Raw genomic sequence first — 17,487 nt, forward strand, 5'->3', positions numbered from 1 at the left:
GGCAACGCTACCGCCTTTAACAGACAGCTTCCCCGTTGCTTCATTCAGAGCTGGCGCATGCGCAGCTGCCTTCCGCCCTCTTTTTTCTCTCTCTCGCCCCGCCCTGCCTGCCACAACGCTAACTAAGGCACCGCGGCATCTTGAGGCAGCGCCGGGGCGAAGGCGTCGCGTCAGTTCCTGCTCCTATGCTGGGCTCGGCCAATTACACGCCGGCTCCTTCGGCTCCCGCCTCGTCTCCATGGTGACAGGAGGAGCCAGCCTTTTCCGGCCCCTTTGGGGAGCCGCTTGTTCCTCAACATGGTGAGTTTCCCTTCTGTTTTCACCTCGAAGCGGGGCGCAGGGGTGGGGAGGAGACGAGGGACGACGGTTGAGGCCTCGGACTCAAGCTGGCGCGGGGAGAGCCAACGCGCACGCGCAGCTCGGGGGTGCGGCGCGAGGACCTCTCAGAACCCCGGTTCTGGCTTGCCAGTTCTTAAGGCTTGGCTTCCTTTCATTGGGTCACTTTTCTGACGTCACTTTTCAGAGGTCAGGCTCTCTGCGCCTCGTCATGGTACCGTGACGCTGCTTCTTCACAGAGGCAACGCGGTGTAGTGGTTACGGAGCAAGGCATATGAGGTTGCCAGCTTTCGAACCGGGCCCTGCAGCTGTTCCTTTAGCAGCAGTTCGAACTGCAGCCATTAGCAAGTTGGTTGTGTGTTTAAGCCCATGCCATATAAAAAGGTTCTCCTCCTCCTGTGGACTGACTTGATAAGGTGTTTGAAAAGCAGGGTATAAAAAATTAGCAACAGTTTAATGCAGTGGTTCCCAACCTTTTTTGGGCCATGCTCCACCTAAGCATCTCTAAAATCCTGATGTCCTCCCACCTTGTGACATAAAATTCTTATTATTCAAAAAGTGAACTCCTATTCACGTGGAGGAAGCCTAAAAGTCCATTAACTGTTAATAACTCATTCTCGAATTGCACCCCTCTTAAAAATCAAATTGTACCCCACATTGGGAACCACAGGTTTAATGTGTATCAGATTTCTACAAAGAGACCCTGGCCTGGACTTGAGGGGACAATCTTGACAAGGATACCTGAGTTCAAACTCCTTTTCAGCCACAGAGTTCAGTGGTAGGCCCCTGAACAACTAACATCTGTTAGGCTAACCAAATTTATAGAGATATAGTGGAGATAAAACCACCTCAAAATTATCAGAGGCCAAATGGGTTAGAAATGTGATAAATTTTAAAAAACACCAAACAAACACTTGGTGCAGGATGCTGTGATAATGAGAGCTTCACTTACTGCATTCCTGCCTCTTATATGGGTCTTAAGGGCACAGGAGGTTTTCCAACCCTGGCTTGTCCCTGCTTGCCAGGGTTAACTGTATTTATTCTTATCTCCTAAGTAAGTGTTACTTTGCAACAGTGTGTAACATTGGTGAAACAACTTTCCTTATAATAAAGGGCAACGTTCAGAAATCAAGCTCATTTTGGGGAATGTGATTGAAGAAATGGAAAGTTTCAGTAATTAAGAGATTAACAACGATTTGTGCTATTGCTTTTTTATTTGCAGGGGACAATACACTTATTTCGCAAATCACAGAGGTCTCTGCTTGGCAAGTTAACACAGGAATTTAGATCAGTAGCTGCTGATCGAAGGGTAAAGTTTTCTTTTACAGTCCAGACACTAAAACTCTAGTTACATGTCTTCTCAGAGAAATATACCTCTTTGCTTGCTGTAACAGAAACTTGATTACAATAAATATTTGTTTTTTATTAGAAGATATGACATTAATGAATGATTTAGGAAGAGGGACATACTGCCAGGTTGTTTCAGACAATGTTTATGCTGCAATTGTCTGTCTTTATTTGCTCTTGTTTGCTTTTAATTTGTTGTGTGATTTTGTACTACTTTCTGAACTGATGAGAGTCTCCTTGCTGTCTGTGATTTTATGAAGTTAGGGATGAATACACTGGCTGTATACTCCTCCCTCACCCATCTCCTCCTCCTCTCCTGGTTTATTTTCATGGCTAGTTACCCCTAGTTCCCCAGTTTAGTAATTTTGTCTTAATGTAAGCTAGGATCTTTGCGCTGAAAGTGGCACACCAGAGGAGGGAGGAGCACACTTCATAAATCGTTTTTGAGGCTTTGAATGACCATCTGAATGAAGTGTAGATACAGCTGTCTAGAACAGGTGTGGGGAACTTTTAGCTTACCAGATGTTGCTGAACTACAGCTCCCATCAGCCCCAACAAGCATGGCCACTGGCCAAGGATAATGGGAGCTGTAGTTTAGCAACAGCTGGAAGGCCAAACATTCCTCACATGTGGTCTAGACTAGCAGTGGTTCACAATTAGCTAAGTACTGTGGATCCCCTGTTTTTCAAAATCCAAGCGATGGAGACCCTACTTTTGAAAATTTAGATATCTCTACAGTTTTTTTTGTTATGTGAATGGTGCCAAGGACCCCCTGGGTGGGTTACACAGATCCGGGGGGGGGGGGGATCCATGGACCACCAATGGACCACCATGGACCACCAATTGGGAACCATTGGTCTAGAGTATGCTTTGCTGCTGTCTCTTGAGATCAGCAAGAGTGTTAAAGCTAATGGTGGCATAAAATGCTCATTCAAAATGGTGTGAGTGTGTTGCAGGATTGTAAAGTTTTTTATGACAAATAAGCTTCATTGCAATTCCCTTGTTAAGTAGTCACTTTAACTATTGTCATTTACAGTCATGGAAGATCTTGTTGTTTGGTGTGATAAACATAGTATGTACTGGCTTCCTCCTTATGTGGTGCAGTTCAACAAACAGCATAGGTATGTTTATGTTATTGCATTTAAATGCTTCTGCATAGTAAACTGATAATAGTATTAATATAAAGAAGCAGAATCCTCTATGTGTAACAGAATTAAGCAGTCTATATTACAATTAGAATATAATTCTTGAAGTACTTAGAAATCTGTGGAGCTAACTACTTTTGTGCCTTTAATACTGTCCAGATTGAAGAGGGGCACATTTTCCCACATTTCAAATATGCATGGATCACGGATATAATGACTGCTTCTTGTGAGTGGAGCTGATCATGACCCTGTGCACTTTTTTGCCTTGGTTGTCATTTTCATTCTTGCTTAGGTTTTGCAAAAGCATGCCCTTCTTGGGTTATGTGGCTTGTGCAGTTATGTAGAGTTTTTTAATTTTATTTTTAAAGTTAAATCTGTGGCTCTGGTGAGTGGGTAAGATAATTCTGACATGTATGGTGCTCCTTTGCACCTAGTGCCTTCCTTGTTTCCTGGCAACCAGACCCCTCATCTTGCTCTAGGCCAGGGATGGGGAACCAGTGGCCTTTCAGATGTTGGTAGACTAAAATGCTTGTGGGCCTGGGCCACGCAGTTTTCAGGCTGATGGGAGCTCAGTGATACAGCAGATACTTTGCATGCAAAAGGCTCCAGCTTCAAACAGAGAGATTCATGTCTGAAACCTTGGAGAGCTACTGCCCATCAGTGTAGACGGTACTAAGCTAGATGGACCAATGGTCTGACTTTGTATAAGGCAGCTTTGTCCCTAACATGTGGAGGGCTAGAGGTTCCCTATCCATGCTCTAGGCATTGACTTGAAGGACAGGAGTGGAGTAGATCAGGCTTCCCTGAACTTTATGGGTCTAGGAGCACATCAGAAAATTTAAGAAACTGTTGTGGGCACTAGGGCTAGGTGCTATATTAATATATCGTCCAAAACTGATTTGAAGTCCATATTGTGATATTAGTTTCATAATTTTTGACATGGCCTGCCAATATATTGTGAATCATGATGTGTGAATGTGCTGTGCAAAAATCGCAATGCTTCTCTCAATTCCTGCAGTCCCTGTTAACTCTGCCAGCTCAGCTCTTCCCTACTTCCTGCAGGGGGCAGCAGATCACAAGAGCAGACGCTGGCAGAAATCACGATGTGAGAAAAACCGTGAAGCCAGCCAATACCTCTACATTGCTCCATCCTTATTCCAGACATTGTGATATATCAGTATATCACAGTGTTTAGCTGGCGATGGTGTTGAAAACCAGATATCGCCCAGCCCTAGTGGGCACCACAATACAGCCATTTCATAGATGAAAAACTGGTGATACTCAGAACATCCCTAAACATGCAGTACTCTGAAACAAAGAACAGGCAAAAGAAAGAAAGAAAGAAAGAAAGAAAGAAAGAAAGAAAGAAAGAAAGAGGAACCCTGCCCAAATAGGTAGCCCCTCCCACCAAACAATCCCCACAACTTAAAATCAGACATTAAAAAATGAGCAATTTTTCTGAGGGCACCATGGTGCCCATGGGCTCTTCATTGAGACTCCAGGAGCAGCTGCTTACAGCTTTAGCTGCTGCTTGTCTTCCAGCTGCAGTGGAGCAGGTCCAGAATCTTAGCACTTATAATTTCCTTGAGCTGTATTGCAACCCACGGTTTGACTACTGAGCATATGAGCATAAAACATAGGCAACCAGTAGTCGTGATGCAATATTTGGAGGGTCACAGTTTCCCCACCACTATTGTAAAATGTGTCTTATATCTTTAGAAGACATGGGTGTATGTAGGTAATGGTACGAAGCGTTTAATCCTTGCAGGCAATATTTTGCAGGCAGGAGAACTTGAAGCTTCTTTACTATGTATTCATTCTTTATTGTGTATTTATGTGTAAGTAAAGTATAAACCTTCTTTCCACAGCTTTAACTGCATATACCTACCTAACTATCTTTGATCTTTTCAGGTATGTTTTACTTTTAAAAAATCCTCATCTCATTTTGTAACACTTCCATATAACGTATGTGACATTTTCTTTGTACTATTATCTAAAACCAGTGTTAGTCATACCTATGGTAGACCCATGGAAATTAATGGGCATGACTAATCGGGTCCATCAATTTCAATGGGTCTAATCCAAGTACAATGTACCAGGAACTAAGACCCGTTGAACATAACAGAGCTTATTGCTCTGTCTTTCTGTATGCATTTGCACTGCCAAAGCAACTTTATTTCAATGAATTAATGAATTATTGGAAACTGAGTTTTTATTAGCTAGATTTTGCTTATTTGAATTTACATTGTTTTCTTTTAATATAGTTTAATAACATGCTTGATAAGTTATTGGGTAATGATGAAGAAGCCCAGCCCAGCTTATTCATTTGGGTAAGTGATATGCTGATATTTCATGTCTCCTGAAAATATTTGTTCTAAAGTATGTGATAAATATGTAAGGGGTTTTTAAATTAAAAAATGTATCAAAGTCTGTCTATGAAAATGTGCAAAACTTGTACAATTGGCCATATTTATATAAAGAAGTTTGGAACTTGCATGCAAAAATGGTATTCTGTGTAAGATTTCATTCTAGCCTTGTTTTTGCCTGATACCAGCATATATATTCGCTTCAGATGCTAGACCTTTAATGCAGGGAATGCCAACTTATGCACCTATAGGTCAGATCAGCATCTGTCCCCTGCCCTGCACCATTTTATTTGGTCCCTGAAGGCCTTACACCATTTTAACCAATCTATGAGAAAATAGTTTCCTCACAGTTTATTGTACAGGACAAATAATTTAGCTTTGCAAGCAAGTCCCTCTGAATGTGCTGAGAGTTTTCTTCCTGATCAGAATACTTGTCTGCCTCTATTGATTTTAAAATGTTTGACCTCTCAAATTTCAGGTTTGAGAGATTTGAAGTCCTAGCAGTATTTGCTTCCACGGTTCTAGCACAACTTGGGGCGCTCTTTATACTCAAAGAAAGGTAGGAATATTGCTTGCACTTATGACTGATATGTAACAAGAGGAACTAAATAATGCTAGAAGTCAATTTTAATTTTTGACACAATAGTCCTCAGCTTGCTGCTTTGCGCTGGTGTACATACATCTGATGTGTGACTAAGGCTGTAATCCTTTGGTCCTTGGGATTTTGTGAATCTCCCTCTCCATAGGCAGAGAAAGGGGTGCATCTTTGGAGACGGAGGTCCAACCATGGGGGCCTCCCTGCAGCAGCAAAATCCAATGGCAGAGAGGGGTTCTTGGGACAGATTGGGGAAGGCATTGGATCTGCTTGGTCCAAAACCCTCCTAGTCCTCTAACCCTGTCCTGGAACGAGGCAAGGCGGGGGTTGGGGGGGAAGTGAACAGGCCCTGGGGCTGGTATATGTATTTGTGTGTGTGTGTTATTTAAAAGGAGAACCTCCAAAGGGGAGCAAAAAAAGAAAGATGGCCAATCCCTCATCTTCTACCCTGCTGGCATGAGCTCCGAGGGATTTGGATCCACTATGCCTCCTGTTCCACCAGTAGGATTGCTTTGTAACAGACGTCTTGAAAGAACAGTTAACTGTAAAACTATTATTATTGTGTCTTATAGTGCTGAACGATTTCTGGAACAACCAGAGATTCACACGTAAGTGCTTTTAATATGCAAAAGTATTGAATTAAATTTTACAGGGATAAAGGGGCATGGCTAATACAGTATTAATTATCCACATTACTACATTGTTAACCGCAGAACAATAAAGTTTACGCTGACATGATATTGAGGCCATTGGCAAAATTCCTTTTGAATTTAATGTCTCTCAATTGTATTTGTAGTTATAGATTAACTCATGGTTGTGGGGCAAGATATTTTAAAAAAAAAAGTTCATATGTTTGCTGCTGGGGATGTAACACTCATTGATAAATATTGTAGAGCAGAACTGTAATTCTACTGTATACATTGGAATAAGATTAAAGAAATACAGTGGTGCCCTGCAAGACGAAAAACTCGCAAGACGAAAAACTCGCTAGACGAAAGGGTTTTGCGTTTTTTGAGCTGCTTCGCAAGACGAATTTCCCTATGGGCTTGCTTTGCAAGACGAAAACGTCTTGCAAGTTTGTTTCCTTTTTCTTAACACCGTTAATACAGTTGCGACTTGACTTCGAGGAGCAACTCATAGAACGCGGTGTGGTAGCCTTTTTTGAGGTTTTTAAAGATTTTGGTATTTTTGAAGCTTTTCCAAAACTTCTTTTGCAGCCATTTGGTAAGTTAAACTTTTAAAACTTTTTTGGGGGTTTTTTTGACCATAGGAACGCATTAATTGAATTTCAATGCATTCCTATGGGATTTCGTGCTTCGCAAGACAAAAAATTCGCTAGACGAAAAAACTCGCGGAACGAATTAATTTCGTCTTGCGAGGCACCACTGTAAGTTTTCTATTTCAATAAAAGCTGATTAAATGTAGCTAAATGAAGAAGAAAAATGGGATGATACACAGGTTAGTAAATAAAATAACTGGCTAACGTAACTAGTACTTGATGGAATATTATGATAGTCAATGGCATTAAAATTGATTTCTTCTTTTTAGGGGTCGATTGTTGGTTGGTACCTTTGTGGCACTCTCCTTCAACCTGTTTACAATGCTTTCTATTAGGAATAAACCTTTTGCTTATGTCTCTGAAGGTACGTAATGAATACATGTGTTAAAACTAAAGTGAGTGAATGTCCATGGATTTGGAGATCTGAGTTACTTACAAAAAAAACAATATTACTTTCTGGCTAGCCACTATTTTTGACTGCCGCCAAGCCCCTCCTCTCCCCCAAATCTTCTTGTATGCCTAGAGGGCCTGGGAGAAATGGGTGGTGTTTTCTCATTTGCAGTGGAGAAGAAACATGCTCTCCAAATTGTACTGCCAATGAGAACTCTTTGCTGAGTGATGCTACTTGCCAGAGAGCCTGGGGCAATTCTTCCTGACAAATGTACTTGTGGATGCCTCTGAGTAACAGTTGTTTACATCTAGATGATGCTTTATCTAAAAAACAGTTATGGAAGGGGTGTAAATCTTAAGTTGATGAGGCTTGCTTATGCACATGCCAGAGGCTGATTTAGGACAGAGCCTCCCACACAGGTTGCTGAGCCAAGGGGGCACCTTTCTGCCTCCTCAAGGCCTAGTAAGGACCTGATTTGGGAAGAAAGTCTGAGGGCTCTGACAGGGTCCTAGAGTCCTCCCACCTCCTTCCCAAAGTCTAGTTAGCACTTGCCCAGCTTTGAGAAGGAGTTGTAAGGACTCTAGGACCCTTTCAGAGTCTTCACGCCTCTTTCCCAAAGCCCAGCACCTCCCTTACCTGGCTTTGGGAAGGTCGCAGGAGGGCTGTGGGGAGGGCAGCAAATTTTGGCCTCCCCACAGTGCCATATTATCAAGGTCTACACCTGCAAATGCCTTTTATCAGAACGTTTTAAATGTCAATAAGCTTAAGTGTTCAGTTTCATATATATACTTGTCAAGCTATAGTATTTTTGTCTGATTTTATTCACTGGACTTTGGTTACTGTTGCTGGGGGAAATGTTTTATTGGATTTTCTCTTTTTGGGGGGGGGGTATAGGATGATTTTAACTTTTGCATTGCTCATTTTGTCATTTTGCATTTTTTATTTCTGTAAGGCATGTTGGATTTCCCAGAAAGGTAGCCTAGAAATATTTTAAAATACTGTTTTAAGAAACACCTGCCACTGAACCCTGACTCACACCTGTGCAAACCAGTCTTACAATATCAGAATACTATTATTAAAGTAATGATGCTAAAGAACACTGTAGCTATGCTGGCACAATAAGTGAGTTGACCTGGAACAATAAAACATATATCCAGACCTATTATTTTCCTGCAGGCCTGACATAGAATTGCACTTGCAGTTTTCAAAAATAAGTTTCTGTGTGTTTTAGTGACTGACATGCTATCATAAGTATTCTAATAATAATATTTGCTATGGTGGGGTTTTTTTTTTTGTAGCTGCAAGTACAAGTTGGCTTCAGGAACATGTTGCAGATCTCAGTAGGAGGTAAGTTAAAAGGATGATATGGTAACAGAATCATGGAGCCATAGAATTATACAGTTGGAAGGGATCCTGAGGATCATCTAGTCCAACTCCCTGCTGTGCAGGAATTTCAACTAAAGCATCCATGACAGTTGGCCATCCGACCTCTGCTTAAAAACCTCCAAGGAAGGAGAGTCCACTACCTTCCAAGGGAGACTGTTCCACTGTCGAACAGCTGTTACTGTCAGAAAGTGCTTCCTAATGTTTAGTCAGAATCTCCTTTCTTGTAACTTGAATCCAGTGGTCGAAATCCAACCATCTAGAGCAGGAGAAAAGCTTCCTCCATCTTCCATGTAACAGCCCTTTAAATATTTGAAGATTGCTATCATATCTCATCTCAGTCTCTTCTTATCCAAGCTAAACATACCCAACTCCCTCAACTGTTTCTCATAAGACTTGGTTTCCAGATTCTTAATCATCTTGGTTGCCCTCCTTTGCACATGTTCCAGCTTGTCAATATCCCTCTTAAATTGTGGTGCCCAGAACTGGACACAGTACTCCATATGTGATCTGCACAAGGCAGAATAGAGTGGTAGCTTTACTTTCCTTGATCTGGACACTATATTTCCATTGATGCAGCCTAGAACAGCATTGCCTTTTTTCTTTTCTTTTTTTGCTGCTGCAAAAATAAGATGTTACAGATCAGCAGCTGGCAGCCCTTGGACTAAATCTTCCCATGCTTGTTGCCAGTGAATGGCAAGGTTTATATAGAAGGAATAGTGGGTTTGGCCATGGGCCTTGCTGGTCATGCAGTTTGACAAGACCAAGGACTGCCTCTGACCTGCACCCTCTTCCCCCTATGAAAATGGCCTCCCTGTAAGATGAGTTACTGAGCAGAGATAAACAGAATTTAGAAGACAAGGTACATAGTTCCTTCATTTCCCCAAAGTATTCAATTGTGGTGGTCTGTGTTTGCTCTCATTTGGTGTAATGGTTTAGAAACCTGACATCCTTGTTAAACCAACTGTCCTATGCTTCCATCTGGTCTTGGGAAAAGACCTGGAAAATGTTTCTAGAAAATGTCACAATAATATGAAAGTGTTTTGAATTTGCTAGGTTGATACTTGATGGCATCTGTCTCTGCTCTGGTTAACATCGTGAAACACCTCCCTCTTTATGAGTGAGTGTAGGATCAAGCAGAGTTTGAATTCCCCAATAACCTTTGTATCCTGTCCGTCATCAGATCATATGGTGGCTGGTGATGGCCTTCATGTTAAGTTTCTTAAAATACATATATGAAAAAGCAAGATGATTCCCCATGTCCATTTTTGCATAAAAAGCTGCATTATACCAAATCAGACTATTTCTCTGCCTAATCCATTCTGTCAACACTTGATGAGTAGCAGCTTTCCAGGGTTTCAGGCAGAATTCTGTTTCCCAGCGTGTGCCACCTGATCCTCTTAACTGATGAATGATGCCAGGGATTGAATTGAGAACCATCTGAATGCAAAGTGTGTGCTCTGCCACTAAATAAATAAGTTATAGTTGGAGAGGCCGTCATGTCATTTCAATAGCTAAAACCTTTTGTGAAACTGGGCACTATCAGTTAGAGCTGGGAGGAAATATGTGTAACTAAAATTGAAGAGCTTTTTCCTTGATTTTATTTCAGCATTTAGGTACCCTCCTGTCCCTTGTATCATTTCCCTCAGCAATAAGGCTCACACCTGGGTCAAGTAGAGTTCCCTGTCTGCAGAGGGCTGCCATAAGAGCCATCACTTACCTATAAATTGCATGTGTAGCTGTTTAACTGGATGTTTCCACTACTGATCCATCTTATTCCCTGCTTTCTTTTAGTTTGTGTGGGATCATTCCTGGGCTGAGCAGCATCTTTCTTCCACGCATGAACCCTTTCATCTTGATCGACCTTGCGGGGGCTTTAGCTCTTTGCATTACATACATGCTAATCGAAATTAAGTAAGTACTCATGAATTTAAAAAAGACATTCATAGATACCAAAGGCTGAAAAACAGGTGTGCCTGCTAATGTTACCCTTGTTTCTTTCAGTAATTATTTTGCAGTAGATACTGCCTCTGCTCTAGCCATTGCCTTGATGACGTTTGGTACCATGTATCCCATGAGCGTCTACAGTGGGAAGGTATTGCTTCAGGTGAGCCAATGAGAGAAGTGACTTTGTGATAGCATCTTTCAGTATAGCCAAGGTTGGCATCACCCATTTAATTTTAAAAAACCACACACAGCCTCTTGCTTTATGAAATGTTAAAAAATGTTCCATATTACACCTAATATGCAGGATTTGCAACAGCTTCCTATATGATACTGTACCCAATTTAAGATGCTGCTGTTGGTATATAAAGCCTAGAATGACTTGGAACGTGGATAACTGATGGAGCACCTCTCCCCATATCAACCAGCCTACACTTTGAGATAGTTGAGGGGGCCTCCTTCATGGTTCCAGTGCTGAGTGTGCTCTGTCATGCTGGGATGCAAGACAAGCACTTCTTGGTCATTGTGCCACAACTCTAGAATTCCATCCCCCTGGGAGTGTGGCTGGCATAATCACTGGTGGCTTTCCACCATATAGTTAAAAACAGAGCTTTTCTAGGTCTTTAGAGGATCTGATTAGTTCTGAATTTGAGTGCTCTACTGCTGTAATCTTTTATTTGTTTTACTTGCATTTTGTCTTCATGATTGTATTTTTTAAGACTGTGGGGTAGTGTTATGGGACCATCTGGTGGAAAGCAGTTTCCAAATTTTGCAATGAAATAAATGTAAATTTTAAAATATTTCATTGAAGTGTAAACAAAGTCCTACAGGGGCAGAAAAAGGCCTGGTGAGAACTGAGCATGCTCAAGGCCCCCAACAACCACAGAATGATGCATGTCAGTCAGGAAAGAAAACCTGGAGGTGTGGGTGGGGAGGGTTACGGAATGGAGTATCCTGGGAGGAGAACATGGCTAGTTTGCTAGAACCTTGAGCAAGAACGCCCCTATTAAGATGTGAAACACAGTGTCGTTTTTTAGAGTTCCACTTTAGAGTCCATAGTGTATCCTCAGCAGAAGCTGCTTTCTGGGTGTAGGGAATCTGCTATGCTAACTTCCTGGCATGTGGGCTGCTATTCCCATAGCAGCTCCACTCCATGTAGTGAGCCACTTTTATTGTCTTTATATTGTTGAGTCATTTAAGAACTATGGGGGGAAACCCTCTTTGGCAGTTTTTAAAAGTAATAGTATTTTTTGTTTTTTCAGACAACGCCACCTCATGTGATTGGACAGCTTGATAAACTTATAAGAGAAGTAAGTTAGTTTAAAATGTTACATTGGTATACAGTGGCCAGGGCCACCCTTGCCCCAGAGCATGCACAATATATATATTTTATGGGTTGTGTAGCCAAGGAAGAGGAGGCAATATTTCCTTATTTTCTAATACTGGTGTTTCAGTTTTCAGGATCAATGAAATATTGTGCTTTTTGTAAGAATTTGGTAAACAGCATCTCCCATTAATTTTCCAACGATCCCTTTGTTCACATTTTTAGTTTGGATACTATAGAAGCTATATATACACATTTTTTTTAAAAAAAGAACATTGTTAATACTTTACTAATAAATTAATATATAAATATAGAATGTTCAGATCAGTCTTATGAGATGTATCTGATGCTGTCTTGTGTTCCAAGTGGAGTAGCCCTTTGAAGAATGCAGTTGGTGGAAGTATAAATAGGCTTACATCTTGATCTTCTGCATGTTTACATAGAAAACACATTGATTTCAGGGAGGCTGGACTCCAAGTGAGCTTTTCTATTAACACAACCCTTGGGGCTTTATGAATAAGCTGTCAGAAACATTAGCATTTTAATACTAATATTGTGATTCATTGTGTGTCTTCAATTAGGTTTCTACATTGGATGGTGTCTTAGAAGTACGAAATGAACATTTTTGGACATTGGGATTTGGTTCTCTGGTATGTATCCCCCCACCTGACTTTATTTTATTTTTTTTCAAAACAAAGCATGTCACTCTTTTTAATAACATCACTCGAAGATTGTTTCTCTCCTGCACAGTTTGTTTGCTTCAAGTGCAGGGGAGCGATGAGCTTATTCTTCATTTGCTTTCTAGGCTGGATCAGTACACGTGAGAATTCGAAGAGATGCTAATGAACAAATGGTACTTGCTCACGTGACCAATCGGTTGTATACGCTAGTGTCTACGTTGACTGTTCAGATTTTCAAAGATGACTGGATTAGGCCAACCTTGACCTCTGGAACTATTGCAAACAATATGCTGAATCTTTCAGATCATCACATCATTCCAATGCCACCTCTAAAAATGGCAGAAAACTCTAACGTAGCTACATCTACTCCAGCTAAAGCAAGTAGTCCACCTCCAGAATTCTCCTTTAACACACCAGGCAAAAATATGAATCCAGTCATTCTCGTGAATACTCAGACAAGGCCCTACAGACTAGGCTTCAACCGCGGAACTGTACCTTACAGCAGTGTCTTCACACAAGGATTTGGAGTCCCAGGAATAGGGGCAACCCAGGGATTCAGGACTGGTTTAATAAATGCTCCCCACAGATATGGAACTGGCACTCAAGGTCAGCCCAGGCCACAATAAACTATTTTCCATATTTATTGTTTGATTTATTTTTTTTATCTATTTTATTGCTCACTTTTTTCTACAAGACTATTCATATTTTTTAGATGGACCAGGATCAAATATTTCCAATCATGAAAATGTGTTTTTGTTGTTTCATTTACTATCTCTGACTATAAAAGTTGCAGCTATACAATCGGTGAGCTTATTCATGTTTTATTTTTGCTTTTGTAAGTGATTACAGTACAATATATCAAGGAACTTCAGAAGATAACAAATTTGGCCAGAAGTGAGGTTCTATATCGTTTTCTTGATGGTGATGAAGAGTGTTTCCAATTACCAAATTTCTCCAAAACTTCTTTGCCTATGATGTAATCATACAATCATTTTTAAAAGTTACATTTTCCTTAATTGGAAAGGTGTGTGTCATATATAAATGACCACTTGGAGGTCCAACAGACCCACTTGAAATCTTATTTGACATTAAGAGATGCTTATCTAAATAAATACTTTATATTGCTGCCAGGTTCACAAGAGTTATCAACTCTCCTATGGTGTTAACTATCACAGATTCATTTTTATTTCTGTCATCTGTGTTTGACAGTGTGCTGGGAAATCTTAGGGTGGCCCTTTTAAACTATTGTTAATCCTGTTTGAAGAGTTCAGAGTAGTGGCATGGTATGTGGAATGAATGCTTTGGTTAACCTAGTAGCATTTTTTATTTATGGAAACACTGATTTTAAAACTTCTTTCCAGCTGCTTTTTAAAAAGTGATGGTACCTCTCTGCATGAAAGTAAGCAAGGTGCTTAAATGGGAAGTATAGCAACAGGGCAGTCACTCTGTTTTTTGTTAGCAGTTTCAACTAGCATGGTCAGTAACTGATTTGAGTGCATATTTTAATGTTTTGCTAATAAGTATTGTGATACTTTTTCCTTCATTCTGTTGCCAGTGAAAATTTGTATACCACCTGCCTACATTATATACTGTACCTAGTTTTCCTTCAGTAAGTCCTTACCTACAAGGGCACATGATTTAGATTAGTTGGTGACCAGCATCAACTTTACTTTTCTACCATGGAAAACCACAAAGTGTGTCTGCCTCTCTCCTCCACCCTGCTCTCCAAAACAGTCACACTAACAGCATGCATGGAACCAGGTTGCTGCAGCAGGCATGTGGACTCTTCCACCTTCTTCCTACCTCCAGGTTTCTCTCCACAACTAAAAGCAGCCATTTACATTCCTACCCCCTCCTGTTTGTGATTCAGAGGACCCTTCTGCAAGGAAGATGTGGGGGTGGTGATTTGATTTCAGGATTTGACTTTTCTACCTTCCCTTTCACAAATGCCTTGCTGGAGAGAGATACCTTTCCTTTTCTAGCATGTCCGCTGCTGGGTGTCTGGTTATTTTGATTGTGAGATATATCCATTTATTGCTAAAAGGGCACATGATGTTCTTTGAGCCAGGACAACTGTACCAGAGCCATTTCAGGTTTTCCAAGTCACTCTCCTTGATGTGGAAGAAGTTTATATGCCCTCTTCCACCCAGCTCAAAGAGGCGTGTGTCATTGGGTGTGGGTAGAATTTAAAACAGGGCTGAATCCAATGTTGCTGCTCTACATGTGCAACAGATTTCCATGCGCCCAGTGGAACTTCCTCTCTAAGCCTCAAGATCAGCTGCAAAGGGATAGGGGTCCCTGTGGAATAGATTTGAGGGTGTTGGGTTCAAGATCAGCTGCAAAGGGATAGGGGTCCCTGTGGAACAGATTTTGGGGTGTTGGGTTCAAGATCAGCTGCAAAGGGATAGGGGTCCCTGTGGAACAGATTTGGGGGTGTTGGGGGGAGGAGAGGAAATGGAAGTTGTGTTGTATGAGTGGAACTCCCTTTGGTATAGCCCATACATTCCTTTGGGCTGTTTGTATTCTGCTAAGCCACAGAAGATGTCCAGTAAAATCAATTACAGTCATACCTCGGGTTGAATGTGCTTCAGGTTGAGTGCTTTCGGGTTGTGCTCTGCGGCAACCTGGAACTAACGGAGCACGTTAATTCCGGGTTTTGCTGCTTGTGCATGCGCAGACACTCAAAATGACGTCACGTGAATGCGCGGAAGCGGCAAAACACGACCCGTGCACGTGCCGACGCGTGTTACATTCCATTCAGGATGCGAATGGGGCTCCAGAACGGATCCCATTCGCTTCCCAAGGTACCACTGTACCTTACTCATTTTGTATATCTTGGTCCTTCAGACTAACATAACTCTGGAGAACTAAGCGTGAGGGAGAAAACAGGCTCCAACAGACTTAACAAGTGTTTATTTTATTATTCAGTGCCAATATACAAGACACTCGCTTATCCAAATGTAAACACAAAGAATGGTGCTCTGTTTTTAAAGACTACATCCAGGCCACTACATATTCAAGAATTAGATACAAATCAGACTTCGGACTTTTATCTCAGAATAACTCGGTAGTGTAAATGTTAGATCACCTATCCAAAGTGGAAAATTTACCAACAGCCATAAGGTAATGCTGTTAATCCTGCATGCCTGGTACATGGTTGAAGGTTTAAACATTCTTTCTAACAAATGCATTCCCAAGTTTGGGGTATAATGAAAGAGAATGGTTATAGTGTGTTCGATTGTGACATGTGAGACTAGAGTTAAACTCAACACTCAGCTGTAAAGCTCCCTGGGTGACCTTGGTCCAGTCATTGTCTCTTGACTTAACGTATCTCACCAGTTTGTTGTGAGGATAAAGTGTCTCATCTTGTTCTCCTTTAAGGGATACACGTGTACGCAATAAATTCCCACCACTACCATATACTAAAGCCCATAGTTACAACTATTTAGAAGGATATAATTCTGCAGACCATGCTTGTGTAATTGAAGTATTGGAGCTCAAATGTATTTGCAGACATCCTGCCATAGCAACAAAGCTCACAAGTTGCAGCATTATGTTCCCAAACAGGCCCGAACTCTGAAGGGAGATGGTGGGAAATAAGCAAATTGAGGGAGGGAGGCAGTGAATCTTAGTGGTGGAAATGTTCTGTGGGTTCATGTACAGGGAAGAGGGACAGGAACTGGGAGTTGACCAAGGCCATCAGAGGACGATGTTTTCGCTGTAGTGGCAAAACTATTCTGGTACAATTAAAGCAGGGGTCTGAGATTGAACTGTACAATGAAATCTGCAAGATACTACCACTGATGTGCATTGTGTGTGTTTCTAAAAGGATCTAAAAATGCAGCCTGAAAATGTGTTACATTAAGAGTCAGGGTGACTTGATATGTTCAGTGGAATTTAGTTAGGCATCAAGCAGTTGCTTCATCTATGATTAACCTCTAAGCTTGAATTCCACTGCTGAATAATTGCCTGTAGAGGTAACACAGTAAGATGGGATGACCCTTCGCCTGATAAATGATCGTAGGGCTACGCAATCAGGGCATTGCGTAGTAACAGTATGATTTTAAAAAGACCCTTATCCCCCTCCCCACCTTGTACAAAATGGTAATCCAGGCATAGGGACGCCTTTTACCCAGTTAGACTACAAGTTATGGCACAGTAAATGAACATTTATTTTGTAACCTCATACAGTGGACTACTTCATGAGATTCATCTGGACAGAAGGATATTAGAAGAAATAAGCTACAAGGATGGATTCCTCTCATCACCTATCTTCTATTCACATTTAACTGCATACCAAGTATGCACTAAATTATTATCACTTGATGTTAAAGGAAATAGCACTTACCGTATTTTTCGCCCTATAGGATGCACTTTTTCCCCTCCAAAAATGAAGGGGAAATCTGTGTGCGTCCTATGGGGCGAATACAGGCTTTCGCTGAAGCTTGGAGAGCGAGAGGGGTCGGTGCGCACCGACCCCTCTCACTCTCCAGGCTTCAAGAAGCTATCAGCAAGCCTGGGGAGCCCGCGGGACTTCCCGCAGGGCTCCCTAGGCTGCGGATAGCAGCCTGCCGCCCGGCGCGCGGGATGCCCTGAAGCAGAGCGCCCCGCGTGCTGGGCAGACATTGGCCAGCCCCACAAGCTCGGGGGACAGCGGGGAGGCGCAGCGTCGCCATCCCGCTGTTCCCCGACCTGGT

At 41.7% G+C, this 17,487-nt stretch overlaps 2 protein-coding genes across 4 annotated transcripts in view; one reads left to right on the forward strand and one right to left on the reverse strand.

The window, feature by feature from the left end:
- SLC30A6 (solute carrier family 30 member 6) lies at positions 1–16,925 on the forward strand. Of its 3 annotated transcripts, XR_013983607.1 has the most exons (15): positions 1–300; positions 1,559–1,645; positions 2,720–2,804; positions 4,697–4,739; positions 5,093–5,158; positions 5,673–5,753; positions 6,362–6,397; positions 7,338–7,432; positions 8,758–8,806; positions 10,637–10,756; positions 10,847–10,949; positions 12,049–12,096; positions 12,692–12,760; positions 12,916–15,107; positions 15,216–16,925. XR_013983607.1 is itself a non-coding variant. In XM_080997763.1 (14 exons), exons 1-14 carry the CDS (start codon positions 298–300, stop codon positions 13,414–13,416), a joined length of 1,386 nt encoding a protein of 461 aa, XP_080853889.1. In that variant the 5' UTR covers positions 1–297; the 3' UTR covers positions 13,417–16,925. The 3 variants fall into 3 exon arrangements, 2 of the variants coding, with proteins under 2 accessions (XP_080853889.1, XP_080853890.1); XM_080997763.1 differs by having other exon boundaries at positions 12,916–16,925; XM_080997764.1 differs by lacking the exon at positions 1–300 and adding an exon at positions 665–684 and having other exon boundaries at positions 12,916–16,925.
- Positions 15,689–17,487, reverse strand: part of QPCT (glutaminyl-peptide cyclotransferase) — a 17,059-nt gene continuing 15,260 nt past the window's right edge. Inside the window, exon 8 of the mRNA XM_080997788.1 lies at positions 15,689–17,133. The gene's annotated coding sequence lies outside the window, so the exon portion shown is untranslated. The remainder of the gene's footprint in view (positions 17,134–17,487) is intronic.

The sequence above is a fragment of the Podarcis pityusensis genome (assembly GCF_964106645.2).
Source record: "Podarcis pityusensis genome assembly, chromosome: 3".
Classification (NCBI taxonomy): domain Eukaryota; kingdom Metazoa; phylum Chordata; class Lepidosauria; order Squamata; family Lacertidae; genus Podarcis; species Podarcis pityusensis.

Coding starts and splice junctions, on each gene's coding strand:
- SLC30A6 (XM_080997763.1), top strand. Junction 5,159..5,672: donor AGCCCAGCTTATTCATTTGG/GTAAGTGATATG, acceptor CTCAAATTTCAG/GTTTGAGAGATTTGAAGTCC. Junction 8,807..10,636: donor GTTGCAGATCTCAGTAGGAG/GTAAGTTAAAAG, acceptor GCTTTCTTTTAG/TTTGTGTGGGATCATTCCTG.